This window comes from Polistes dominula, unplaced genomic scaffold (assembly GCF_049000335.1).
Source record: "Polistes dominula isolate Pdom_NZ unplaced genomic scaffold, Pdom_raw_medaka contig_24, whole genome shotgun sequence".
NCBI lineage: Eukaryota > Metazoa > Arthropoda > Insecta > Hymenoptera > Vespidae > Polistes > Polistes dominula.
Genome location: NW_028301150.1, coordinates 6,009,414 through 6,035,924, shown reverse-complemented (window position 1 = coordinate 6,035,924; position 26,511 = coordinate 6,009,414). Strand labels below are relative to the sequence as shown.

General features: G+C 29.6%; 4 protein-coding genes and 1 long non-coding RNA gene across 7 annotated transcripts; 1 reads left to right on the top strand and 4 right to left on the bottom strand.

Annotated features, from left to right (window-relative positions):
- Positions 1-68: 68 nt before the first annotated feature.
- On the bottom strand, positions 69-2,239 carry bigmax (helix-loop-helix-leucine zipper transcription factor bigmax). Of its 2 annotated transcripts, none has more exons than XM_015321508.2 (5): positions 2,101-2,239; positions 1,688-1,837; positions 1,213-1,592; positions 968-1,081; positions 69-824 (listed from the first exon to the last, which is right to left on the bottom strand). In XM_015321508.2, the coding sequence occupies exons 1-5, from the start codon at positions 2,135-2,137 to the stop codon at positions 768-770; spliced, it is 738 nt and encodes a 245-aa protein (XP_015176994.1). In that variant the 5' UTR covers positions 2,138-2,239; the 3' UTR covers positions 69-767. The 2 variants fall into 2 exon arrangements, with proteins under 2 accessions (XP_015176994.1, XP_015176995.1); XM_015321509.2 differs by having other exon boundaries at positions 1,213-1,589.
- dmpd (F-box protein dampened) lies at positions 2,101-14,010 on the bottom strand. 2 transcript variants are annotated; one of them, XM_015321468.2, is made up of 6 exons: positions 12,416-14,010; positions 10,403-10,677; positions 10,069-10,317; positions 9,797-9,992; positions 9,332-9,696; positions 2,101-9,140 (listed from the first exon to the last, which is right to left on the bottom strand). In XM_015321468.2, exons 2-6 carry the CDS (start codon positions 10,652-10,654, stop codon positions 8,742-8,744), a joined length of 1,461 nt encoding a protein of 486 aa, XP_015176954.1. In that variant the 5' UTR covers positions 10,655-10,677; positions 12,416-14,010; the 3' UTR covers positions 2,101-8,741. The 2 variants fall into 2 exon arrangements, with proteins under 2 accessions (XP_015176954.1, XP_015176957.1); XM_015321471.2 differs by lacking the exon at positions 12,416-14,010 and adding an exon at positions 11,657-12,398.
- A 3,499-nt stretch (positions 14,011-17,509) lies between these two features.
- Positions 17,510-25,193, top strand: LOC107066652 (carbonic anhydrase 2). The gene is made up of 6 exons (XM_015321481.2): positions 17,510-17,840; positions 22,543-22,587; positions 22,802-22,963; positions 23,704-23,954; positions 24,188-24,424; positions 24,511-25,193. Exons 1-6 carry the CDS (start codon positions 17,795-17,797, stop codon positions 24,742-24,744), a joined length of 975 nt encoding a protein of 324 aa, XP_015176967.1. The 5' UTR covers positions 17,510-17,794; the 3' UTR covers positions 24,745-25,193.
- LOC149030828 (uncharacterized) lies at positions 22,798-24,355 on the bottom strand. Its single transcript, XR_016178346.1, has 4 exons — positions 24,215-24,355; positions 23,696-23,947; positions 23,488-23,638; positions 22,798-22,936 (listed from the first exon to the last, which is right to left on the bottom strand). It is a non-coding gene; the product is annotated as an uncharacterized LOC149030828 (long non-coding RNA).
- A 79-nt stretch (positions 25,194-25,272) lies between the features above and the next one.
- On the bottom strand, positions 25,273-26,409 carry LOC107066653 (coiled-coil domain-containing protein 12). Its single transcript, XM_015321482.2, is given in 4 exon segments — positions 25,273-25,615; positions 26,041-26,179; positions 26,268-26,325; positions 26,328-26,409. Coding segments are annotated over 4 exon segments (462 nt in total). The 5' UTR covers positions 26,395-26,409; the 3' UTR covers positions 25,273-25,417.
- Between the last annotated feature and the right edge of the window lie 102 nt (positions 26,410-26,511).

The following is a 26,511-nucleotide window of genomic DNA, read 5'->3' as shown; positions in this document are numbered from 1 at the left end:
TTACGTTGTGCTGTGTGGACTGTTAGTGTTTTAAGAGCCTCTGAGGTATTAAATTTTATTCCATGATCTCATAGGTCTTTCTTTGTCTATTTTTTTTTGTGTATGTATGTACATGCTTAGATATACATCAATATACATATGTCGCGTCTAATCGTACATATACACAAGAATGTATACGACGACACACGTTGCGTGTTGTGTTGTGTGTGTGTGTGTATATAAATGTATTTCAATACTATGTAAATATGTGTGTATTTATGTATGTATGTATGTGTGTGTGAATGTATGTATATATGTATATATGCAAATATGTTTATCGAATAATAGAAAAATCTGATAAAAATATTCAATACGTCATCTTTCATGCGCGATTGATAATAACAACGTGAGATTTATATTTTTCTTTTTTTTTCTGTTCTTGTACCATAAATCACAAAATAGTCCTTAATCTCTTCTATACTTTTATGATCGTATATAAAATAAATCTCTATTTATATTTTCATCTTGCGATCATTATGAGCTACCTGTATATACATATACATTATATATATACATATATTTTTTTTTCTTTTGTTTTTTTTTTCTTTTGAATATTTGTCCTTTTTGTTTTTATTATTATCATTATTATCATTAATTCTTGTACGACATTCATCTCTCATCCCCTTTGGTAACTTCATTGACGACCGGTCTGAGTATCCTTTGAAAGATATACAGGTTGATAAAACAGGGACATTGTGCGATGGAGATAACTCCGATGATACATTCGACTAGCTGATTTGGTTGTTGAGCTGCTGTAAAACGGAAATTACTACCTCGCGAAGAGTCTGAAAGTAATTTTTTCTCGTTAATACGAACGAGTCTGTGACGTGTACACATTTTTATTGGTTTTATTTCTATCTTTTTTTTTCCTTGTCTTTTTTTTTTGTTTGTCAAGGCGTCTGGATAAACAATAAGTTGGATCATTCACCTGAGGCTTACAATGTTCCTCTAACCAACTGAACACGCAGCCGGACAATTCCGCAAAATTCGCAACAGAGATAGTGTTGAAACTTTGAAACAAACGATCCATTATCGCCTGAAACTAAAAATAAAAAAAAAGATAAGTAATATTGCCATTTAATAATAAGGAACTTTAAAGGAAACTAATTGTTCAAAATAAAATCAAAAATAACAAAAGGATAGGAAATAATGGAAGAAATGTCTCATCTCTACCACTTGGAATTTATCCTCATCCGATACACGCATTTCTGCGTGACCAGGTTGCGTTTGGTGCGCTTTAACAATTTGCTCATAATTGGCTTGCATAATACGCAGAGCGACAACTTCTTTTCTCAATGCGTTGCGCTCATCTTCTTGCTTCTTTTTTTGCTGCAACAAGAACTGTATATAATCGATAGATTTTTGAAGTACGGTAGCTTTGGATAGTTTGTAACCGGATGAATCGGTGTGTTGACAAGTAGGCACTAAATTTTGAAGCGAATCATATCCTTTCTTAATGGCATCTCTACGTTTTTGTTCCGCTTGAGTATGAGCCTCCCTGCGTCTTTCCTTATAACTTATAGTTGAACTTTTATTATCACTGTCTTCGTCTTCTGAAATCAAATGAAACAGAGATTTATTTTTTGTTATTAATTATTATTTTCAAATAATAATATACCTAAAATATTATTCGTCTATCATTATTCACCTGTATTTTGAGCAGACGAGGATGCAGTATTTACAGAGCCTGTACTACTACAACGAGAGAAAGTATACTTTTCCGTAGGACTAGATGGTTCTAACTTCATATCAGCATTTGGTCCAAGAACACCGCTGCCTCCACACTTAATTAATTTTTCTATTTCCATGTAGGATAAAATATAAAATAAGATTTTAAAGCGAGAACAACAAAGTTCTTAAAGATAATCAAGCACATGTCAAAAATATTGAAAAGAAAAAAAATAATAAAAAATTGAATCTCCTGCTGTACAAACAACAAAAGTGTACTCTCCCTCTCTTCCTTATCTCTTATCAAGAAACAATAAATAAAACTAATAAAAATTCAAACAATGGAATTGTAGCAATAGAAATATGATAAAAAAATATAAATTAGTTCCCTACGTGTGTCGTATCCGTCCTTGTGCAAGGTGTTTGCCATAATGCAGCCGTATTTCTTCTCGCACTTTAAAAATCAATTGCAATAAAAATAATAAAAAATCAGTATACACATAGGTTATGTTCGACAAAGTGATTCGAGAAAAATAATGTGGAGACATCAGCTCGGTGCGATAGATTCTATGTGATAATTTTTAAACCGATATAGAGACATTTACATAAAACCCGTTACTTTAATCTGTTACAATGTTTTTTATAACGTTTTTAATATTTCCGATACGCGTATATAGCAACAACAAGGATTCTCAATAAACTCCATCTCTGACTGAAATCAAACGAGAAACTAATGTCCTCCTTTGTGATCAAATCAAGATTACCAATGCGACACGTTATTACCAACAACGATTAACAACACTAATAATTTCACTTACGATTTATCAACTGTAGCTTATGTTATATTAATCATGACGTATTAAGACCATGATATACAATTACTATCACAAAGGTCAATTATTTAATAAATGCTACATTAATTCAATCATTAATATTAAATCATAACGAGCTATTAATTAGTTAAATAAAAAAATTAAATGATACATCGATAAGTTCAGATTTGTCATTTTCTACCTTATCGACGAGACCAAGAAGAATAATTTTACAGCAATTTTACCATTCTTATTATTAGAAAAATGAACAAAAAATCGTCAATAAAGATTAAATATTAGATTAGAAACATACTTTTTTAAAATTATTAATGACAATTTAATCCGACAATAAAATTAAATGCAGCCAATTGGCTCGACAGTTCTTACATTGTTTACAATAATAATATTATATAAGCTATTACATTGCAAGTAATATCGGTGACAAAGTATCATTTCGTGGAGACTGATGCATACGCGAAGACACTATTATATTTTTCTTTAAATATAAATTACAATAAATTATAAAAAAAAAAATAAATTAAAAATATAAAGATTAGAGTGTTTTTATAACAGAAATGTGTACTCGATATGATAAAAATCGATGACCATCGAGAAACGCAATTCGAGGACGTACATATTTGTTTTGTTTACGTTCTTTACGACCACTTGAAGTTACCATTAAAAAAAAATAATAAAATTCGATATGATACTAATTTTAACACATGAACTCAAACGCGCGCATGCTACTTATGTTTTAAAATATACATGTATTATCAAGGACGTTTTATACGACTTTGCATATGTATATTAGTATTATCGTATTTCAATGGTAATATTATAGGATTACGAAAGAGTGGTAGAGAAGTAAAGAAGAAGATAAAAAGAGAAGTGATACATATTTTGAAAAATGATAAGAAGTAATACAAAATATTAGGACAAACGTAACAATTGTTGATATCATTAGAAACAGAAAACAAATAAAATGTATTCATCATTCTAACGATATAACGAAAACGAATAGAAAATCATAAAATTATACGAGCCTTTTTCTGACAATTCGGCCATGATGGTTGTTTGAAATGCGCGCAAATAATACCATTATGGCAGCTTAGATTTCATTGGTTATCCAATTTACCGCGTGTAAATGCGTTATTTTAAATATTTATGTAGAATGCAACAATACCAAACCTTATGAAAAAGAAAAAATAACTTATCATAATTGATACAAATTGTTGATTTCGTTAGTCAATAATTATTTATAGATACTACATAGTATCCTTTATATATTTAGTAAATTTTCATAAAGAAAAGAAAATAATATGTTTGTCATCCTCGTGTGCAAATGAACGAGTCGAAAGAGTTTAGAGGAAACTAAAAAAAGGATTGAAGTATGTTAAATTATGTTTATTATAAGGTGTATCTAATATAAGTATATTTACAATTGTTTTAATACACGTAAAACCATTTAAGTTAATATATTTATATTTATTTTTTCGGAGTAGAGCGTTTCGGATCCGTAAAACGCTGTGGCAATTGTATTCCTAAATATTCATCTTTTTGTTGCATTGTGTAAACTGTAAATTACACATACGTGTTTAATCATGGATATTTATCTATGGTGTGTACACCATGAAGATATCAAGAATCATACTTATAGTTAGTAGTATCGTACAATGTACAAAGATACTTTTCTTATTTTGTTTATTTCAATATTTTTTGTATGATTCTCTGACACTCTGGTGAACTTTTTTCCCCTTTTTATTTGTATTATTATTCATTATTATTCATTATTATTCATTATTATTCATTATTATTCATTATTATTATTATTATTATTATTATTATTATTATTATTATTATTATTATATTATTAATATTATTATTAATTATTATTATTATTATCATTACTTTTATTTTTTTTTTAAATATTTTTTTGTTAAGAAAATTCGTGGTTCCATAAACGCACCATCGATGCACATTCCTCGCTACTGCCTAAAGAAACAAAATTCTTCTATATACCTAAATCGTGTATTCATCAATTATGCTTGATTGTATGCCTAACATAATAGATTCGTGTGTGTTTACTATGTGTAATACACAAAATTAACGACTTTATGTTTGCTTTGTATCATTCGGGGACGGATTATGTCGGAAAGCCGAGGATCGCGAAAGCACATTTAAATTTACAAAAGAGAAAAATAATATTAAAAAAAAATTTTGGAAAAAAAAATAAAACAAAAAATCAGAATAATAAAAGTATATAGAAGAGAATATTAATTAATAATTATTGGACACAAATCGATCGACTATTCGTACATTTTTAAATTTAACTTTCACAGATATAGCTTATTTTTGTTATACATTAACACGAAACGTTGTAATAAATTACCACCACAAGAAGTTTCGTTTTATATATATAAATTGGTTTTATATTTTTCTTCGGTCTTTTGCCTTCGCGTAATTGAAAATTTTCTTATTTTTATTATTTTCTAAGAAGACGATTTAAGTACAGTCCCATTTATACTATTTAAATGGTACGATTATTACTTGAAAAGCATCATTTCGAAAACTTCCGACACAGCGATTAGGCTACGACCGCCCCCGCAAAAAAACCTTACATGCTTCAAACTCACAACACAGTTTTGTAGCCAGAAACGCCCCACATGTATTTTATTTGAATAAAGGTCACTTTCCCGCGATTTAATCGATAAAGCATCACATCGTAAATTCTCATTAAGTTTGAATTTAGAATCTTTCTCACTCATACGTTCCTATTTCTTTCTTTCTTTCTGTTTTACTCTTTCATTCACATCCACCCTCTTTTTCCCTCTCTTACTATATTTATATTATATGTCAAATATTCTTAATCATGCATACAAGTTTTCTTTTTTATTCTTTCATCAGAATCGCAATCATTCGCATCGTTTCATTTTCTCTCTCTCTTCCTCTTCCTTTCTTTTATTCTGTTTCCATAATTCCTTTTTTTTTTGTTGACATCGATACAAAATTATATATCGAGAATTATTTCATTACTATCAATTATTATATTTTATTATTACATTAAAGATTAAACTAAAATGCTCTAAGTGACATGCACTTTTGGCGAGCAGCCCACTCATATATATGTAATTATATACATATATATGTTTATTCAGGCAAGTGCATATACATGCATATATATATATATGCGTCTATATATATATAGACGTATATATACACATATATTCATAATGAAGTATTATTTACTTATTATCATTATGTGTATTTTTTTTGTTTTTTATTTATTTATTGATTTTATTTATTTTTATTACTAGAATCATGAATAACTCACAATATGTCTAACTACACTTCTTTGAGATTAATTTGATGATCGGTGCAAATAAGACGATTAACTTGTTTCCTACGAAATCCTCTTTATCATCGAGCATCGCACAGGGTAAAACGTCAGACATTGAAAGAACAGATTTTCCATATAATTAATTATGAACAAATGACAATTTGAATTTACGTTCACCCCCGACATTTAAATAATTGTTTTTTATGTAATCCTTTTTGTTTTTTTTTCTTGGTTTCTCTCTCTCTCTCTCTTTTTTTCAAAGCTTTTATGCTTTTAATAACAACGACATTGTTTTGATATTATTGACAATTGTTGCATTTGTAAATTTGTAAGAATAACTCCTCGATGCCCATTCATTTTGTTGTTTTTGTATTGTTGCTAATAATTGTTTGTATTTTTCTTCTATAAATAATTGTTCCTATAAATAATTACCTAGCTTTATTAATATTGCAATACACGCCGTCTTTTAGCAGAACAAATCGCATCACCATTTGTGCGACGACGTTCTTTTTATCTATCTCTCTCTCTCTTTCTCTCTTCCCCTCTGTGTTGTGAGAAAATATTATATATATATGTATGTATGTATGTATGTATATATAACACATTATTTTATTTAAATTATCTATCGTCTCGTTCTGACGTCTCATTCCAACTTTCTTCATTTTTTAATTTCTCGTTTTTCTATTTTCTTTTATTAAGGTTCAGCAGATGCCAACAAAAAAAATATTCGTTTTGTTTTTAAACGATTTTTGTTTTGACTTTCATCCCCTTTGATTATTATCCTGTGATACCTTTATTCGGAGGTTAAAAATATTCATGTGTAACGAAGTGAATATTTACTGACGAGGGGTAACTAGGGAAAATTAAATAAAAAAAAAAAAGAAAAAGAAAGGTTTATTAATTAATCCGAATAAATTATTTTAATAAGTAATTTATCCCATGTGAAATAATTTAATTTTTCGTATCCCTTTGATTCCTAATGAACAATTCGTTCTATTTCAAAATTTCGAAGAATCATCATACAAAGAAAAAAAGAAGAAAAAATAACATTAATAAAATAATAAAACTAAGAATAAAAACGTAACAAAAAAAAATACAAAATAAATTGAAAGCGCTATAAATATATTTTCTTTTTTTCTTTTAAATTAATTTTAATTTAATCCTATGTATTTTGTATATACGAGCCATTCATTTGCCAAATCAATTAGCTCCACAAAAAACATAAAAAAGTATAAACAATTGATTAATATACATCGTGATATCATTTATTCATTATACGTCTAATAAGGCTAATTATTAAGATATATTTGAAATATTAAAAGCTTAATATTGATCGAGTACTTTAATAATAAATTTTTACAAACATTCTTTAAGTGGAGTTAATCGCTTTAAACCTGTGAAAGGCTTACTTGTATTTATTTCTTTTGATATCTATCCCAAGTAATTTCTTGAAAGATTTATTTTCCTAATTATGATTCTATATTTTCATATTCATTTTTTTTGTTCTGTCTTATTTCTTCTTTTTTCCTTTCTCTCTCTCTCTCTCTTCTCTCTCTCTCTCTCTCTCCCTTTACTTCTTCTCACTCTTTTATTATTTTACTTCGTATAAAAATCCTACAAACTCGATGATATTCACGTTATTTGTTGTTGCGCAAGAAAAAGACTATAATTTAATTATATTAATATAGATTTACTGTTAACCACTGGCGATATCTCGATAGCCATGCACAACGTGAAATTTCTATTCCGAATAGAATTACAACTAAGTGTTGTTAACAAACATTTTATACAAGCATTCTCTTCCTTTTTTCTTTTTTCTTCTTTTCTTCTCCTTCCTCTTTCATTTTATACAATTTTAATACCAAACATCATCCCATCACGTCAGTTAGAATATTCTTTTTTTTTTAACGACGATTTTCACGAAAAATATTGGGATGAAGTGTTTAGTTTATATAGACTACGGAAACATATTAATTATTATTATTATTATTATTATAATTATTATTATTATATCACGTTAAAAACAAGATACGAACTTGGTGCCTGTTCGTTACTTGTCCAAGGAAAACAGAAGGTAGATCTCGTTTGTTGATCTTTCGAAATTCTACAAACATTCCAACAATGTCTAACAATTTATGCCCGTACCAACGGAAGATTTACAGGCTTTAGTCAATCAAGGAGTAACGTTGTTTTATTAGTGGATTGTTAAACAGCTATGAGTCGAGAAATAAAAAATAAACAAATTAATTCTTAGAATCGACAAACAAAATGTCCAATGCCTTCCGTAATCCTCGGATATATCATGGCGATAATGATATAATAAGAGAATACTCTAAGAAATCTTCGAAAGAAGATTGGAGAGATGATAGACATTGCGTTACGAGAAATGTTGGAAATAATGTACTATACCATTTAGAATATATGCAGGTATCACACGTTGTGATTGCGAGAGCATGTGACGTTCGTTTCTTTTTTTTTTAGAATAAATAAATTTTAAGCTAACTGCATCAATCACCAACCTCTTCCCCTGTTTACATCCATAGGAAGAATTAAAAAAAAAAGAATATAATTGAACTATAGAAATTTCGAAAAGAGGGGTTCGTTGCATGCGAAGCGCGCGTCGTGGGACGATCGGGAAAGAATTTTGTACTTTTCTAAGATCATCCAACACCTGCCTCTCTCTCTCTCTCTCTTTCTCTCTCTCTCTGTGTGTGTGTGTGTTGTGTTTTGTGTGTGTGTGTTTACCTTAGTAACAGAACTTGCCACTGATGTGATTTTTCGTAATACAGAGAATAAAGAAAAATAATAATGTGAAATATACCTTCTTCTTAGAAAAACCGATCAGAGATATAAGAATAGAGATTTGTACCATGATCAGAATCAATTTATAGCTTTGAGCGTTTAGCCTGACGAGACTTGGCAGTACGACGTGGTTTTTTCGTAGCGTCGCTCGGTATTTCGTCCACACTAGATTTTCGTTTTAAGGAATCCGATGCTATAATAGGTTCTTTAGGAGGTGCCATTTCAGCAGGTTCCGAGAGCACCGCAGGCGATGGTGATTGCGTAACCGTTGCTGAAGGTACAACTTCCGTAGGACTGTGTTCATCTGCTATTGGAATGAAATCCAATCCTTCTTCAAATGCCTCTGGCATTACCCCTTGATTGACTAAAGCTTGTAGATCTTCAGTCGGTACGGGCATAGATTGACCGCAATTACCGCAAACGGGTATCGCGGGTGACTTAGACCGCCAATATTGAAGTTCCGTCTTGCATTTATTTAACTCCTACAACATTTCAATTGACATTTTTAATAATATAGTTTTATACTTTGTTCTATACACGAATATGCCTAGTTTCAATCGATCAATCGTATTTTTTTCAAAATCGATTATTTAAATGTTACAAATTAAAAAAATCTATTCTCTCTCTCTCTCTCTCTCTCTTTCTCCTATGCTAAGTATACCTGGGTAAATACCTGTAGGAGCGTACTAAACTTGCGAGATGTCTCTTCGTTCTTTTTGTCATTGTCGTCGAGACGCGTAGCATACTCTACAATTTGTTTCTGTTGCTCGGCTATTTTCGCCTTACAACTCCTTAAATCCCTACGCATCAACGTCAACTGACTGTTGTATCTCTTCATTCCTTGTTTTATTTTACGAATCCGTTTACGTAATACCATGTTTGATTGAGGAGGTGAAATATTCGTTTCTAAGAGAGCAGGATCTTCGGAAGAATGCGGAGGAGAACCTTCCTCCCCGCTACCACTCCCTGCTTTACTGCTTCCAACACTCAAGGGTGCGGAATCCAGGCACATAAATGGTTTACTAACATTACTAGCTGCTGCAATATTCATATTCGAAATGTAAATGAAAATTATTGAAGTAATTACACACTGCAATATTAAATTTAATATAAATATGAATAATTATTTATTACTTACAAGGGAATGTCCCTGCTAAATCCAGAAAATCAGCTCCAAAGTATGGAATTTCCGGTAGCATTGGTTCGATACGTTCTTTAAAATATTCCATGGCCATAGTACTTAAGTCAAATAATTCATCTGTGACTTTGTAAGGTCGTGATAATTTTGGAGTAACCTTTATATAATGTAATATACGATAAACTTCGTCCAAAATCTGTCAAGATTAAAATTAAGACATTAATGAGTGAGTGTTATATCCTATTAAGAATCAAAGTTTTTATTTGATTTACCTCTCCAGGAAAAAAGCAACAATGTTTTCTCTCTATATGTTTACCAAAACACATTTGAAGTAAAGTAAGTCTCATGTGTAATGTTTCTACAATATCCGATTCGCATGCTAATGGATGATTGCGACGTGCTGATTCACGTCTAGGCATTTGAGCTTTGATTGACTGAAAGCGGGTCAACATTTGTGCTTGTAGCTTTTGAAATGCCGAATTAAGAATGTTTCCACAAACACGGTCCATTTGATGGGAAACCTGTAAAATGAGAAATTATTGATTTCATTCTTCTGACAAGTGCAAGTTATCGCAGAAGATTAAAAACATATTTAATTTTACTTACTGGACGTAAATGTGCTACAGTGTTATAGCTCAAATAACTAAAGATCTTCTCAATGATTTCTACTGGTAAATCAAAAAGGCCTAAGTTGCAAACCGGAGGAGGAGTAACTGTAGGAGACGCACTGGAAGGTCCTGCATGAAGGGAAGCCTGATGCTTCCTCAACGGACTAACTTCCCTGATGTCATTAACAGTGCCTCCTCCGTTGTGTGCACCCATGCTACTAGATTGACGCGTAGACACCATTTTCTTCATGTACAGCCGATACTACGCCAAACCTGAAAATAAATACAAAATGAATGATAACGCTCAGATAAATAATTAGAAAATTCCATTAAAAATAAATCCTAATTGTGATCACTCTCTCTCTCTCTCTCTCTCTCTCTCTCTCTCTCTCTCTCTCTCTCTCTCTCTCTCTCTCTCTCTCTCTCTCTCTCTCTCTCTCTCTCTCTAAGAAATCAAAATCTAAATATCAACATACACATGTCACATATATACTTTAACACAATCAGAACATTTTTATATATAGAAATAAACGCAATGAGATATTTTTCATGTAAACAAAAAATGAAGAATATAATCGAGATAAATAAAACGCAATTGAATTATACAAATTATATTCTAATGGAAAGAAAAATTATATACATGGTCGCATACAACAATTCTTTTGTCCCTTTAAATATTTATAACAGTCATTAATGTATGAAGAACAAAAATACTTAGAGGAAGAATAAAAAGAAAAGATAGATAGATAGATAAATAAATAGATAAACGACGAAGTAGCACTAACGTGTGGAATCCTTTTTGAGGCACATAGATGACGAAAAGAACAATATCGTATTTCAAGAAGGAAAAGTTTGAAATCGAAAAGCCATTAAAAACTCGTAGATATCTGAGAAAACGATAACGTGTCCAAAGCTTGAACATTAAAGCTCCATGTAATAAAGGTAATAGATAAGGAGCTTTAGAAACAAAAGATCGGCTTGTCGAAGATCGATTTGTTAGAATCGAAATTAACGATACACATTTTTGGTAAATCCATATCTTCGCAAATGATTTTGAACGAATTAACGAAATTAACACGAAATTATTAACTAAATAAAAATATGAGGAAGGATGAAAAATAGATAAAGAAAGAAAGTAAATTAGATGTCAACACTAGATAAAAATTTGTATTATCTGGTAACGATCAAGGACAATAAATTTTCAGGGAAAAATGTTAAAGAAGGTTTGAGAAGGAGGATGAGAAAGAGATACCTGGAGTATCGGCTTCGTGAGCCGAACTCGAGCCGTAGTCGACTATGAATTTTTCTTCACGTGCGTGAGAAAGAGTGAGAAAGAAAGAGAGAGAAAGAGAAAGGGAGAGAAAGAAAGAGAGAGAGAGGGAGAGAGAGAGTTTACAACGATCAACAGGAGGAAAAGCACAATAAGGATGACGAAAGCATGTGCCGGGTGAAAAATCAGTTTCTAACGAATATATGGATCGTGTCTCTTTCTTTCTATCTCTCGACGATGATGGTCGTTGTCGTTGTCCGTTGTCCGTTGTCGTGATCGTGATCGTCGTTGTATGTAGTAGTAGTGGTAGTGTGGTAGTAGTAGTGGTATATAATAATGTAGTAATAAGTAGTAGTAGTAGTGTAGAAGTAGTAATAATAATAGTAGTGTAATAGTAGTAGTATTAGCTGTCGTTGTCGGATAGAGGAAAAATATAGAAGAAAGAGGTTTTCAGAGGTTGTGATCGTGGTGTATGCGATGTCGTTACACGCAGTAGCAGCCACGACGAAACAACGCGGAGCCCGAGGGAAACAAATAGAGGGAAACCGGGTGATCGTGCGCAATCGATGCTCCCATGACTATCTTTTGCATCTACATCGACTCTCTCTCTTGCTCTTTTGAATAAGAGATTCGTATATATAATCACGACTGAATCCAACAATAATCGATCGTTCGATGAACGCAAGAAGAACTTGATGATGAAAGAATTTGAGAATTGAATCGAAGGAAAAAGCTGCATACCGCAGTGATATACGATGAAAGCCCTATCACTGTATCCGCGTTGGCGTTCTCAGCGACATTTTGACGGAGATCCTTTCCTTCTCTCTTCGCTCTTCCGCTGCTGCTTTCGTTCTCGCTTCGTTCCACTGGCGAAGCTTGCCGCCTCCCTTCCTCTTGACTAAACTGTTTCTCTCTCTTTCTATCTATCTACCCCTCCCCCACGATCCCTAACCTAACCTCATAATCGCTTGCTCTCTCACTTACTCATAAGTATGCACGCACTCTCTCTTCTCTCTCTCTTTCTTTCTCTCGCATTTGCTCTCTCGTTTTATATTTCACCACTCACTGTATATATAATCTTATTCACTCACTCACTCACGTTAGCTGCTGCTGCTTAACGCTCGCTCACGCTACGCTCATGCTCATGCTCATACTCTTTCTATCTCTTTCTCTCTCGTGTTCTGGCTATTTTGCCATCTCCTGCACTCGTCAAACTCGTCGCCGTAGTCGTCGTCGTCGTCGTCGTCAATGTCTTGTCTCTTTTCCGTATATAAGTTTGTTCTTTTCTTTCGTTAACTCGCATTTTCCCCTCTCTTTCTTCGTCGGTGCTGTACCGACTAAGGGGTGTTTACCACACGCACATACCACACCCGAAAAAAAGCCCGCGCATTTGACAAGAAATCGTCTTTCTCTTTCTCTCTTTTTCCCCCACTCCATCACTATCCATTCCCCTCCTCGTCATCATCATCATCATCATCATCATCCTTCTTTGCTTATACTCCCTCCGTTCTTTCTCTTTCTCACTCGCGTACACAACTCTCTATTTTTCTCTCTCTCATACACTCTCTCTCGCTCCGCTTTTACCTATGCAGTCGAGTATGTATGTATGTATGTATATATATATATACATATATATTATATATATAGTTTTCTCTCCTTCTATTTCTTTGTTTTTCTATTTTTCTCTTTGTCTCTCTGCTTCAAGAATAATACGTCATCAGATGGTTACTAGCCACGACTTTGTCTCTACCCAAATTCTGTTGTCACGTATTTTTTGTGGTCCCTTTAAATCTTCCACATACATAAATCAAATATAATGGGAGTATTTGGCAATGTTTCGAGGATTCGTTCTTCTAACCTCAAAAGAAAACCGCAAAACAGCGAAATCACCACTAAGAACAGTGGCATAAGATTGTAATCGTTGAACGATCATAACACTATACCAAACAACACATGTATTTATACACATGTAATTCTCTAAAACATTATCGTTTATTATTCGAAATATAACATGACATGACATACACGTGCGAACGCGCCCACACTCTCTCCCTGCTTTGTCATTGGTTACTCGCAAAAATGGCGCGGCGATTTTTGACTGACAGAAAAGTTTGAATATCGTCGTACAGATGGCGTCAAAATTTGAACGTACTTTACCGGATCAGGACATTTAACTAGATGGTGTAACAATCTCGTCACTAGAAAATTCTTTCGTCATATAATCAATTAAAAATCGATTATATACGTATCTAATTTAAATTTAAATCAAGTAATCGATTTTTGTAGAAATATATGGATAATCGAGTTATTTTATCATTTTATTTATCTTTCGATTAATTGTAAAGTTTTAAAATTGTAAATTGTACCATATTTTCTTCTTACAAGTAATTGTAAAGTTTAAATATATATGATAGAATACATAATCGATCTTAAATCATTTTCCTTACTTTCAATTTTATAATTTGATCTTCATATCTCTCCATGCATACTTTCATATATATTTAAAATAATTTGAAATAAGATTCACCCTTCCCTCCCCTATCGTAATGATTAATACACGCACACATACATACACATTTATATTATATATATTATATATCATATTGATTTTTTTTAAGAATAAAAGAGATTACAAAAAAAGAAGATAAATGGAAATGCAATAAAGCATTTTTAGTTGATTTCATTATCACTCTGATATACATGACAGATATTAATGTATCATTGGCTGTAGTAGACATTAGGGTAAATAATGTGACATATTATTTCGAGATAATTCTAAACGTGAGATATGGTAGGATTACTCGAATAGAATTTGGCGGAAATGAATGAATATAATCTAGCGCAAAATCAGAATATGATGTTACGACGATACACGTGTGTTTGTTAATTAAGTCAAGTATATTATCCTCATTTATAATTGGCTAAACTTTGTCAGTTGTGCAACAGGTTTGTATGTTATAACTGTTCATTAGTTTCTTCCTCTGTACTTAAACATGATTCTCGATAATTGTTCTGCGCTTATATCATCTTTGTACATGTACGCTATAAACAATTTACAAATAATTGACGATTTTTCAATAGATTTATAAAATGAATAAAACTAGATGTGAACGAGTTTCTTGTTCAAAATGAGACAAGATTTCTTCTTTATTATTATTATTATAATTGAAAAGAGAGAGATTAGTTTTTATAATTAATTCTATGACGTTTCGTCAACAAATTTATCAGCCAGTAAACTGATTTTAAGTACTGCAATCTACTTTGATAAGGGAATAATTGAAGGTATTACATAGAATCTTACATACAACAATTAAAATAAAAAATATTCTAAGATTCTTATATTTATTTCTTGGTAATATTATTTGTTTTTTCTTTTTCTTTTTTTGAAATATTCGGCTTATCTACAAACATATGAACGAATTTTTTCAAACGAAATAAATTTCGTTATCGAATGGGTACAAGATCCATGTAAAAAAAAGAAAGAAAAGAACCTTGCGATGCTTCGACATTTTCTGTAAATACAGATTTTAATTATGATTCGATTAAAGAAAGTATTCTTTAAAACATCGTGTAAGAAGTTAAACGACTTCAATAAATTAATTTTGCTATGAAATGCGATATCATTTAAAGAAGTTTCATAAAATATAAATCGATGATGGATGGATTCTCGTGTTTTTATATATTGTATTAATGTATTTAATCATTATTAACGACTTTATTCTAACAACAAATTATGTATCAATATAATACTTAGATATATACGAGATGTTAGATATAAATTTGTATACTTAATTTTAAATTATTCGTTATTCGCAAAATGTGTTACAAGGAGAATTTGTTTTATTTGGGGGAGTGGGAGGGGGTCATTTTGAATTAGTCACAAATCTTATCTAGATGGATATAGATTAAAAATTTCAAGGTGACATTTATTTCTTTTTAAATTATTAAACGGTTATATTTCGTTTATTGTTTGGCTATTTAATCGACGTAAATATTTTGATTCCCCAAGATCATTTAAGATATTTTACTCTAAATCAAAAATAATCTTCATTAGACGTCTCCAGAAATTGTTTCTTTTTTTTAAATTTTAGATAACTACTTTGAACGTCAGTGCAGTTACTAACTTTTTGAAGAAATTGTAAAACTGATTATTTGGCAATAATTTATGTAATACGATTCCTGTAATTATTAATTAGGAGTTAAAAAATGACTATCGTATAATGAACCATCGTAAATTGTAATAATACTTTTTTAGTAATTTGTTTTTTTTACCAAATAACTGCAATATTGTTTGCTGTTAAAAGCAAATATCCTCTTTTTTTTTTAATACAAATAATAAATCATATGATTAGTATGATTTAGATTCATGTTTACGATCGAATCGATGAGATCTTTCGTTAAATCAAATTTAAAGGAAATTTAACATATGTAAGTAAATTTGAAATTTCAATAAATGACCCTGATAGATATGAGCGTGAAAAATTCCCAACGTATTAGGAAAAAAAAAACATATACACATATATTTTTTTTTCGAAATAGAAAATATTCTTCTTCTTCGTTGCTAAATATTATGAATATTATTCGATAATAATCTTCGTAACTTATATATATATATATATATACATTTATGTATACATTAAATTTAAATTTCTTTTTAAATAATGCTAAATCATAAATATTCCTATTCGAATATATACTTATCATCAATGTCATAGTTATATTTCTACAATCTCACACGTGTACTTTCAACGTGTTTATTCATAACGATTAATTAATAACCACTGTAATCACTATTACGTTCTAAAATATAAAAATATTCATGCATGCAATGTAAAAACGATTTCATCCCTTTCATAAAAAAAAAAATAAACAAAAATGAAAGGAAGCAAGAAAAGGGGTATATAACTAGTTCATTTCGATATTTTTTACCACACTAATCTTTTTCAAAATTATATATATATATATAATATATTATTAATTATAAATTAGATAATTAATATTATTAATTAAAAATATAATATATTATTAATTATATATAATATATATATATAATTTTGAAAAAGATTAGTGTGGTAAAAAATATATCAATCTTTCAAAATCTATATACATAGATAAATTATAATCACAGAATATATTAATACGACGTATTCACTTAAAGCAAACATGTTTACTTGTTATCGATTGAAAATCAATCACGTGATTGAATCGAGGCGGTATATTTAAACAAAATTTCTATCCGAAATAATACTACCAGAATAAACTGAACTTTTATCTTTCTTCGAGTGCAATGTTCTCTCCTTCGCAATCTTACGAATGAAACCGAGGATGTCCTTGAAAGAAAGGAAGGAAGCAAGCAAGAAAGAAAAAAAGAAAGAAAAAGAAAGAAAGAAAAAGAAAAAAAGGAAAGACAAAAACCAGTTCTAAAATCTCGAAGAATATTTGCCTTCGAAATTTACGTTAAAGCCTAACGGAAACGAGTATGCTAAATGAGTTGAACAATTCGGTAAGGCTTATTATATCAACTTATATACGAATAAAGATAAAATGCTAAGTATACGCTTGAAAATTATAATACAAATTTATGAATACTTGTTGAGAAAAGAGGAGTTTGACCTCGAAATATAATCCAAGAATTAATCTTTGTTTGATTTAAATCGTTTCAAATTTGTACGATTTAATTGTAACGTTAATCTTAATCTTAAGGGCCTTTTTCTTCTCCCCCTTTTTCTTCTTTGTTCTAGTCATCGTCATCGTCATCGTCATCGTAGTTGTCTTCACCTTCGTCATCGTTGAAAAACTTCTTTCAGTCGCGCCACAACGTGAACTAGAAGTGGTAGAAGTCTTATTTAACATGGTCGAAGAGCCGGCCAGTGTTCAGTCGACTGTCGACCGTATATTAGACTTATTCTCATTCTCTTACCATCAACGTTGTTATCCACCCTTTTTGTTATCAATATTTTCTTCGATCTTCAATCTTTCTATAGAAAGAAAAAGTAGTCGATAGGTATTTGAAAAAAAAAGGAAAAGAAAAGAAAAGATTCGTCGAGTGTGATCGAATTAAAAATAAAAATCTTGATTCTCGATGGTGTGTCAATTAAATCAATTTTTTGGCAAAACATCATGATGATCCTTTGGACGATACCTATTGGACTTTTTTTTTTAAATAGTAAGTATTTTAATCCTCTCTCTCTCTTTCTCTCTCTCTCTATCTTATTTACTTTCTTATCTATATATATATCCTTTTTATCCTTCGTTTTTTCAAAGAAATCGAAAGATTTAATCGTAAATGTTCGTTGTTTAAAAGATTTTATTTATCGAACGAAGATATGAAATACAAAAAAAAAAGAAACAAACTTAAGATAAATCCGAAGTATATGTCAAACAGTACGTTTAACTTTTATCGAATCTATCCAAGTGAAATACATATTATAAGATAATAATAGATAAGTATTCGATCGGATTATATAAGAATCGATGAGATCGTGCCAATTTATTCGATGAATTTTTCGTTTAATACCTTCTGATACCTTTTTATATACCTTCGTGTTATTAACCCATCGACATTTCCATTTCGTTTTGATTGATTAAACTAAATGATTTGGACTTTTGATATTTTTTTTCCACGATCGATTACTGATCTAGGAATAATGGGAATTTTAATGACTCTTTAAATATCATACTTTTACGTTAATATATATTATGTTTACGTTTACAAAAGTATCTATTCGTTTACTTCCGTATGAATAATAATTGATAAACGTTTACTAGTCATCAATGATACTTAAAAGGCAAATCATATGTGTGTGTATGTGTGTAAGATTTTATTCGTACTTTCGAGAGTTAGAAAAAAAAATATTTAATTAATCGTTCAACATCTACGTTCTGATTAATTGCCATATGACGCGACATTTTTATTCCTCATTAGAAACTTGAGTCAGATCTTTGTCACCCATCTTACATTTCGTGATACTCCTTTTCTTTTCTTTTTTTTTTTTTGGTACAATTGTTCTTTATTTTGTTTTTAACAATTATTAAGAAATTATTATATATTAAATCTTCTACGATATCGTTCGATACAAAAATATAATTTTATTCAAACTGTTAGTTAATAATATATTATATATTAGATTATTATATTGTAAACATTAAAATTGTTCTTTAAAATTAATAATAATAATAAATTGAGATATTAAAAATATTTTCAATTTTAGTTTTCTCTTAATATGGTTATATTATATATATTCAATTTTTGATTCTTTTTTTTTATTATTATTAATAATAGTAATCAAAGTTAAAATATATTAAGATTTAAGTTTTATTTCTTTTAATACGAAGATATATAATTATCAAGAACCGTTGGTCGTTCTAATACGTGAACGTATTCGTATGGTACGCGAAGGAACGTTAATTTCATCATTGTACGGTAATACGAAAGTATACTCCTTTGTAAACTTTGAAACAGAAACGTGTTAATAAAAATTAGAATACCAACGATGATTATACAAGTAAATCGGTAAAATCTTCAAATTTGCAAAAGAAACTCGAATGATTTTTCTTATCGATTATTAATGAATTCCTATAGATGTATTTTACGGTATCGATACAACGATGTATGATAAACATAATTTTTTTTTTCATCGAATGACACTCCGGCGATTGCTATTATAAATAATGATAAGGGATTACGAAGGTTTGATTCATAAAAAAAAAAAAGAAAAAAAATAACCATAGATATTGCGACGCTTTAGGAGAAAATAAAACGGTGATGTCATTACCTAGAATATCATAATAATCATTTGAATTCAATTTGAAAAAAAAAGAAGACGGAATAAATATACACAAATGATACGTATTAACTTGAATTTATATAATTTATAGTAATATAAAATTAGATAAGAAAAAAAAATCAAAAACTACGAAATTTATCGATTTAAAAATTTAATTTCATGCGTTTATTTTAAATAAATACATTTGAAATTAAAAAAATCGTTTTCAACTGAAAGATAAGAAACGTACGCATAAGAGACTGGAATAAAATTTATAATATAATGCGTATATATATATATAAATAAATATAAATAAATAAATAAGCTCGAAAATATTAAAAATATTTAATTACATCATTTTTCTCTGAAATGAACCTTGAAATTGAAAATAAGAAGATACTAAACTCCTTTCGCAAAACTGTTATCGGACACCGTACATCCTGTATCTTGTTCCTAATCAGACTAAACATATGAAATCGGAGCTTCTTCGATGATATTACGCACATTTTTACGAATTCGTATAAAAATGTCATTGTCGATGAGATTAATAATATTTTGTCATTGATAATCGAGGTAACATTTTTTATTTTTCTTGTTTTTGTTTTTTATCAGACTATTTAAGGAAATAACATACACCGTGAGTTGATAAAATATAATCAGCTCAACGTAAGTATCGTTTAACGATACAAAAAAAAAAGAAAAGAAAAAAAAAGAAATAAATTTAAAAGAATTGCATTAGTCAGCCTAAACAGCATTAGCAGCATCGAAAAAACCGCATCTCTTTTTACCATAGAAATTAGTATAAATTAACTTTCAAGGAGAGTTCGAAAACCGGCGTTGAAAGGTGCAACGAAAAAAAAGAAAGGATTAACTCTCGTTGCACTTTCTACGTACTACTACTAATACTATTACGATGACGATGACGTGCATAGAATATAATATAAAACACGTTTATACGTATACGTATATGTTATAAGTATATTTGCGTGCAAGTATTTATTATATATAAATATGTCGAAAGTTATGTCATTAGAATGATGAGGATCTTAACGATTCACGATGTTCGATTTTAATATTCAATTAACGCTTGAATTCCAAGTGAAGTATTGAAAATAACCAACTTTTTTCCCCGACTCATGCTCTTTTTTTCCTTTTTTACGCATAATCTTTAGTTGCGCAATTACATGTATTGCGAATAATACATGTGTACTTCAAAATTCATATATTCTCTTTACTTTTTTTTTCTCATTAGTTCGTAGGACGTATGTAGAATTGCAAACAAAGAAAATTTACTTCTATTGTAGTAAGAAAATGATTTAAAACAAATGGAGGACACTGTTTTCATTGCACAAACTACTAACCCGATTTTTAACGTTAAGCAGAATTACATCTAGTTTACTTTTATGTTATAAAAGAATAATGCAAAAGTTAGTTTGCAAAACTTTTTATATTATATATATATATGAACTACGATCATGCATTTTTCAGATGCATCACAATGTCACGAACACATGTGAGACTGTAGAAAAGGGAAAGAGTAATATCTCAGGGTCTTACGACATCGATCGGTTAAAGTTTCATCGTTTATTTAACGATATTTGATCGTCCTCTTCTGAACTATTATAAATCCATTTAGTATATTAAATTATTATCGAAGATTATTAATATGTTATAAAATAAACGGCGATGCACTTTATGTGTTCCTTTTTGTTTTCTTTTCTTTTGTTTTTTATATAATGGAAGGATATCCGGAGTATATCCTTGGCATACTAAATCTTAGAAGAACGAAGGATTTCTAATAATTGAAAAATCAAAATTGCAAATAACGTAAACGTAAACGACTTTATTACGTGACTGAAATTTCTTCTATAAACTTCAATATCTTATACTTTAAATCTACTTTTTAGATCTAACGAGCATGAATTAACATTTGATTTGATGATTTCTTTTATCAAGGATTATTTTTTTTTGTAACTGACTAACCATTGTCGTTTACCATAAATCGAATCACTTTTAGTACACATGTCGTACACGTGTATTACATATAAGAAACCCCTAAAGCTACGATAAAATGCTATTATTCATTCTTCGGGAGGTGTCTTTAGACAGAAAAAAACTATTAACGTTAATTAATTGGATACGTTAATTCGTGATCTTCTCATTGTTTGCTTAATTGTCGAGAAGTTTCTTTCAAGGCTTTCCTCCATAAATTTTCATCATTATTATCTCATTATTATTATTATTCTTATATTTCATGCATTAACATAGTTAATCATTAATATAGAAAATTTTCCTACAACATTCTTGATATATATTTGTTCTGATAAATCTTACAAATGAAAATTTAATTTTGATTTTATCAAAATCAATATATCTCACGCGAATTGAACAATTAAATTTTTAATTATGAAGATTAAATTGTAATAATTATAAAAGATATATTTTTAGTTAAGGGGAAAAAACTATTTCATCTGTTACAAAGCAATTTCATTCAGTACCGCGCATACGAAATTTAATTAAATTTTTATAACGATATATATTTCTCTATCGAGATTGAAGAAAATTGATTTGAAACTATTTGATTATTATGAACACAGATGTATTTATACGTCGACGTTATAATTTTCTACAATTTCAAAGATCAAAGAAAAATCATTGATCTTAGACGATCATTTACGATTCACGACGATAAGTTTTCACCACGGATAAGCATGGAGACAGACAGGCAGGCAGGCAGGCAAGCATCGGTACTATAATATACTTTGCTCGTTTGCACGCTTCACCGATCGTGAGAATACAATGACCCAGAGTTATCCGTTTTTTGTTAGATATATAACAGTTTTTAAAGAAAACCTTGATGCTTTGTACAAAAGTGAACGAGATGGTTGTTGTTTGTGCTTTCGACCGAGAATATATTTTTTTTGTTCTCTTATACTTTCTTTTGATCTTCTATATGTGTAACGTAGCACAGCGAAAGGCTGTGGTATCTCCCTTCCCTTCCTCCTCCTTTTCCTCCTTTTCTTCCTCATCATTATGTAAATATATACTACGTACTTCTAACGAATCATCGTTTTCTAACTAAAACATTCGTTTCACTTTCAGAATTCTCTTATGGAGCTCAAGACTTCAGTTACGATGGAATTCACGGTACGTAGCATTCAATAGTATTATAATATATTATCTTTTATTTATTTCTCTTGCCTTCATTTATCATCTCTTTACTTTTATTTGAAAGATAATTGAAAAGTTATATTTTTCTAACTGGAAAATTATTTTTCCAAAAATTTTGAAAAATAACTGGAAGACGTTTGTTTCATAGTGAGTTCATTTATATTACATTTCTTTTCTTTTTTTACTTCAGGACCGATGCATTGGGCCGAAGATTATCAGTCCTGCGTTGGAAAACATCAATCACCCATTAACATAGATGAACATAATGTACAAAATCGTATCTTCCCTCCATTGGTTTTTCAAAGATTGGAAGTTCCTCATACTTCTTTAATAACAAACAATGGACATACTGGTGAGTTATTTGAAAATCTATTTCAAATTATTTGATCATATATATATATGAATATCGTTTACATAAAAATAAAATATATCTTATCAGTGTTAGTAAGAAAATAACGCGAAGTACGCGAACATTTACTTTATGAATAAAATAAAAAAGAAAAATATCGTAATTATTTCAATGCGATATATCAAAGTTTTTTTAAGCTTAAATTATAACATATATTAAATGACCTACATTTAGTGAAGAGATAATGTGATCATATATAAAACGGTCACATGAATTAATTCATCATTTACGACATCGATTAACTCGACTTAACAAAAAATAGAAAAAGAATTGATCAAGTAATGTAGCTATAACAATGTAAGTCATATCATTTATTATTGAACGATTATAAAAAGAAAAAAACATATCATCATTTAATAATGTTCAATTTAATTATTAATCAAATTTATTACCGTAAGTATCAATCAAATGTTTTGATAATAAAATTTTTCAAAATATTTAAAGTAGAGTTAATCGTATTGACTTACTATTGGAATATTATTATTTATCTTATTAGTCGTTTACTTTATTGTTGAGATTTCATTTTTCTATAATAAAAGATTTCCTTCGAAAATGATTACATCGCGTTGCACGTGATATACATATATGTTTGTAATCACGGAAATTCCTATTTTTAATCTACAATATGTGAAAGAATATATTAACTTGCGCAATAAAATAATAATCTGATCTTACTTAATCAGTGATGATCCAGACTAACAACAAGTCAGATCCAGCTTTGGTTTCCGGTGGTCCTCTTGGTAACAACATTTACGTTTTCGAACAACTTCATTTTCATTGGGGTGAGAACGATTTTAAAGGATCGGAAGATTACATCAATAATCATCCGTTTGCTATGGAACTCCATGCAGTCTTCTATAAACAGGAATACGATTCGATGGCTGCTGCGGTCAATCATTCGGATGGACTTGCTGTTTTTGCATATTTCTACGAGGTAAGAATGCTTTTTTTTTAAGTATTTCAATTGTATGTAATGGATTTTATGCCATTGAACTGACCGAAAAAATTGATTTTATAATTTATTTTATATTACAATTATTTATATTATATATATGATGAATCGTAAAATCAATGTTTTCAATTTGTTCATTTTTACATAAGTCCATTGTCATAATTAGCATCACAGATATTTCATCATAATTGTTAACGTTGTTATGTTTTATATAGGCAGACGATAAAGAAAATCCGACTTACAATGCTATAGTTGAAGCATTACCAAATGTGGAGATGGTTAATAGCAAACATGAACTACAAGAACCATTGCTGTTAGAACACCTATTGCGACCAAATAATTCTACTATAGCTAATTATTTTACTTATAATGGTTCCTTGACTACTCCACCTTGTTCTGAAGTAGTCACGTGGATCGATTTTAAAGATCCTCAATTGTTATCGCACGAACAGGTATATTGATTTCTTTATAGATATTTCTTTTTTTAAAAGAAAGTAATATATGTCGTTTTAACGATATTACATAATTATAATTTCAGTTGGCTGCATTTCGTAACCTTCGTTCGTCCGAGGGAAAAAAATTAACACATAATTTTCGGCCGGTACAACCATTATTCGATCGACTGGTTTATCATAACATTTTAGACAACGAAAACTCGCATAAACCTCCGATCGACAATAAAGATAACTCACAGAACGGTGAACTTTCTATTCATAATAAAGTAACTATGTTGGTTATCTTTTTCGTCTCAATGCTTTTAATAACTATTTGAGTACGAAAAAATACGTATTCTAGTCAAGCGTATAATAATCGCACTTCTACGATTTTACAAAAAAGATTATTTTATAAACTTATGATTGTGTGTGCGTGTGTATACATAAATTATTTTATGCGTGATGACTACTTTGTTATCATTTAAATGCAAACATGTCATTCGTAATACATACGTTTTAATAATTCTGACGATATAATTTTTTTTATATAGCGTCATCTAAATATCTATCAATTACGAATAATCTGTATGCTTTTATATTTTCATCTTTTCTTGTACTCAGCATCTATATTTGATAATTTCATTTACAAAAAAACAAATTATGAATTCATAGCACTACATATCTTCATAATTTAAATACAATAATAATACTGTAGACGTAAGTATTTATGTAATAAATTAAAAAACAGTAAATAGTAAAAAAACACTAAGTTAATCTTAAAAAATTATATTTCTTTTTTACTTCATCATGTATTCATCATATCCTAACTCTTTGTAACATTAATAAATATCCTTACGATTTAATAATACTTAATAAAGTATATAATTTATTAGTAACTTTCATATAAAAACTGTACTAAGATAAAGAGACATTAATAGCTTATAATTTGTACGTTCATGGAATAATTTCTTTGATACAGTGCAAAGAAAAAAGAAATGATATATATCACTGTCAAGTTTTATTATTATCATCGTCATCTTTTCCTACCATATTAACCATTGAGGCTAAATCATGTTGACCTTGTTTAAGGCGTTCTCTAATTAATTCAGCAATTGCTTTTTGAGTTCTCCTTTCTAATTTTTCCAATTTTTTAGAAACATCTCTCTTTAAATCCCAATCTGGCTTACGTGGAGCCAAATTACTTATATCCTGCCGAACAATAAAATTTAATCATTATATAACGTTAAATATACATAAAGGCAATTGTCTTGAAGTATATATTATTCTTATGCATAATACGGTAGCATATACAGTATTATGTATCTATACTTCATACTATCTACATATACTATCAAAGTATCTATACTTACTTTTAAGCTAGGAAATAGTTAGTCGATCAAAAATAAGTGAATAATAACAAGCTTGTAGTAATAAACCATTTACAATTTCTTTGATAATAATTTTGTACATGCACATATAAATCGTATAAATTTAATTCGCGTTTTAAGCTAGTAAATAGATAGTTGAATTACTTACAAGTTCTATAATATCTTTATGTATATAATATTTTTATATAATTTGTTATCGATCGAGATAAGCAAATAATAACAAATGTATAGTAATAAGTTACTTACAAGTTCTTCGATAACAACTTTAGATTTTGCAGCACTCAACTGATCTTGAACTTCGGATTCCACATCACCTGGTTTTGCATTTTCCAATACTTTTTCTTTGAGACTTTCGTCTTGTGGTTTGTAACTTCGAAATTTTGGCCTAAGAACGACAAATGTATGTAAACAAAAAAAATGAGGTTAGGTTAGGAAAATTTTCGCGCAAGTAAGAATAAAATGTAATAACTCACATTGGTAATTTACTGGGAGTATCAGTTTTAATATCTTTGCCTTCCTCATTCTTTTTTTAAGCGCTTGCAAGCGTTCTTTTCGTTTTAAAGCTTCTTCCACTAGCGATCCTACTTTGTCTTCCGACATGTTGGTTACTTTGGCGCTACGTTAGATGTCACTTTCGGCGAGTATCGAAACGTGTTATTGCATACTATCGATTTATGTTTAAATAACTGCGATATAACTATTCGAGAGAGTTGATTG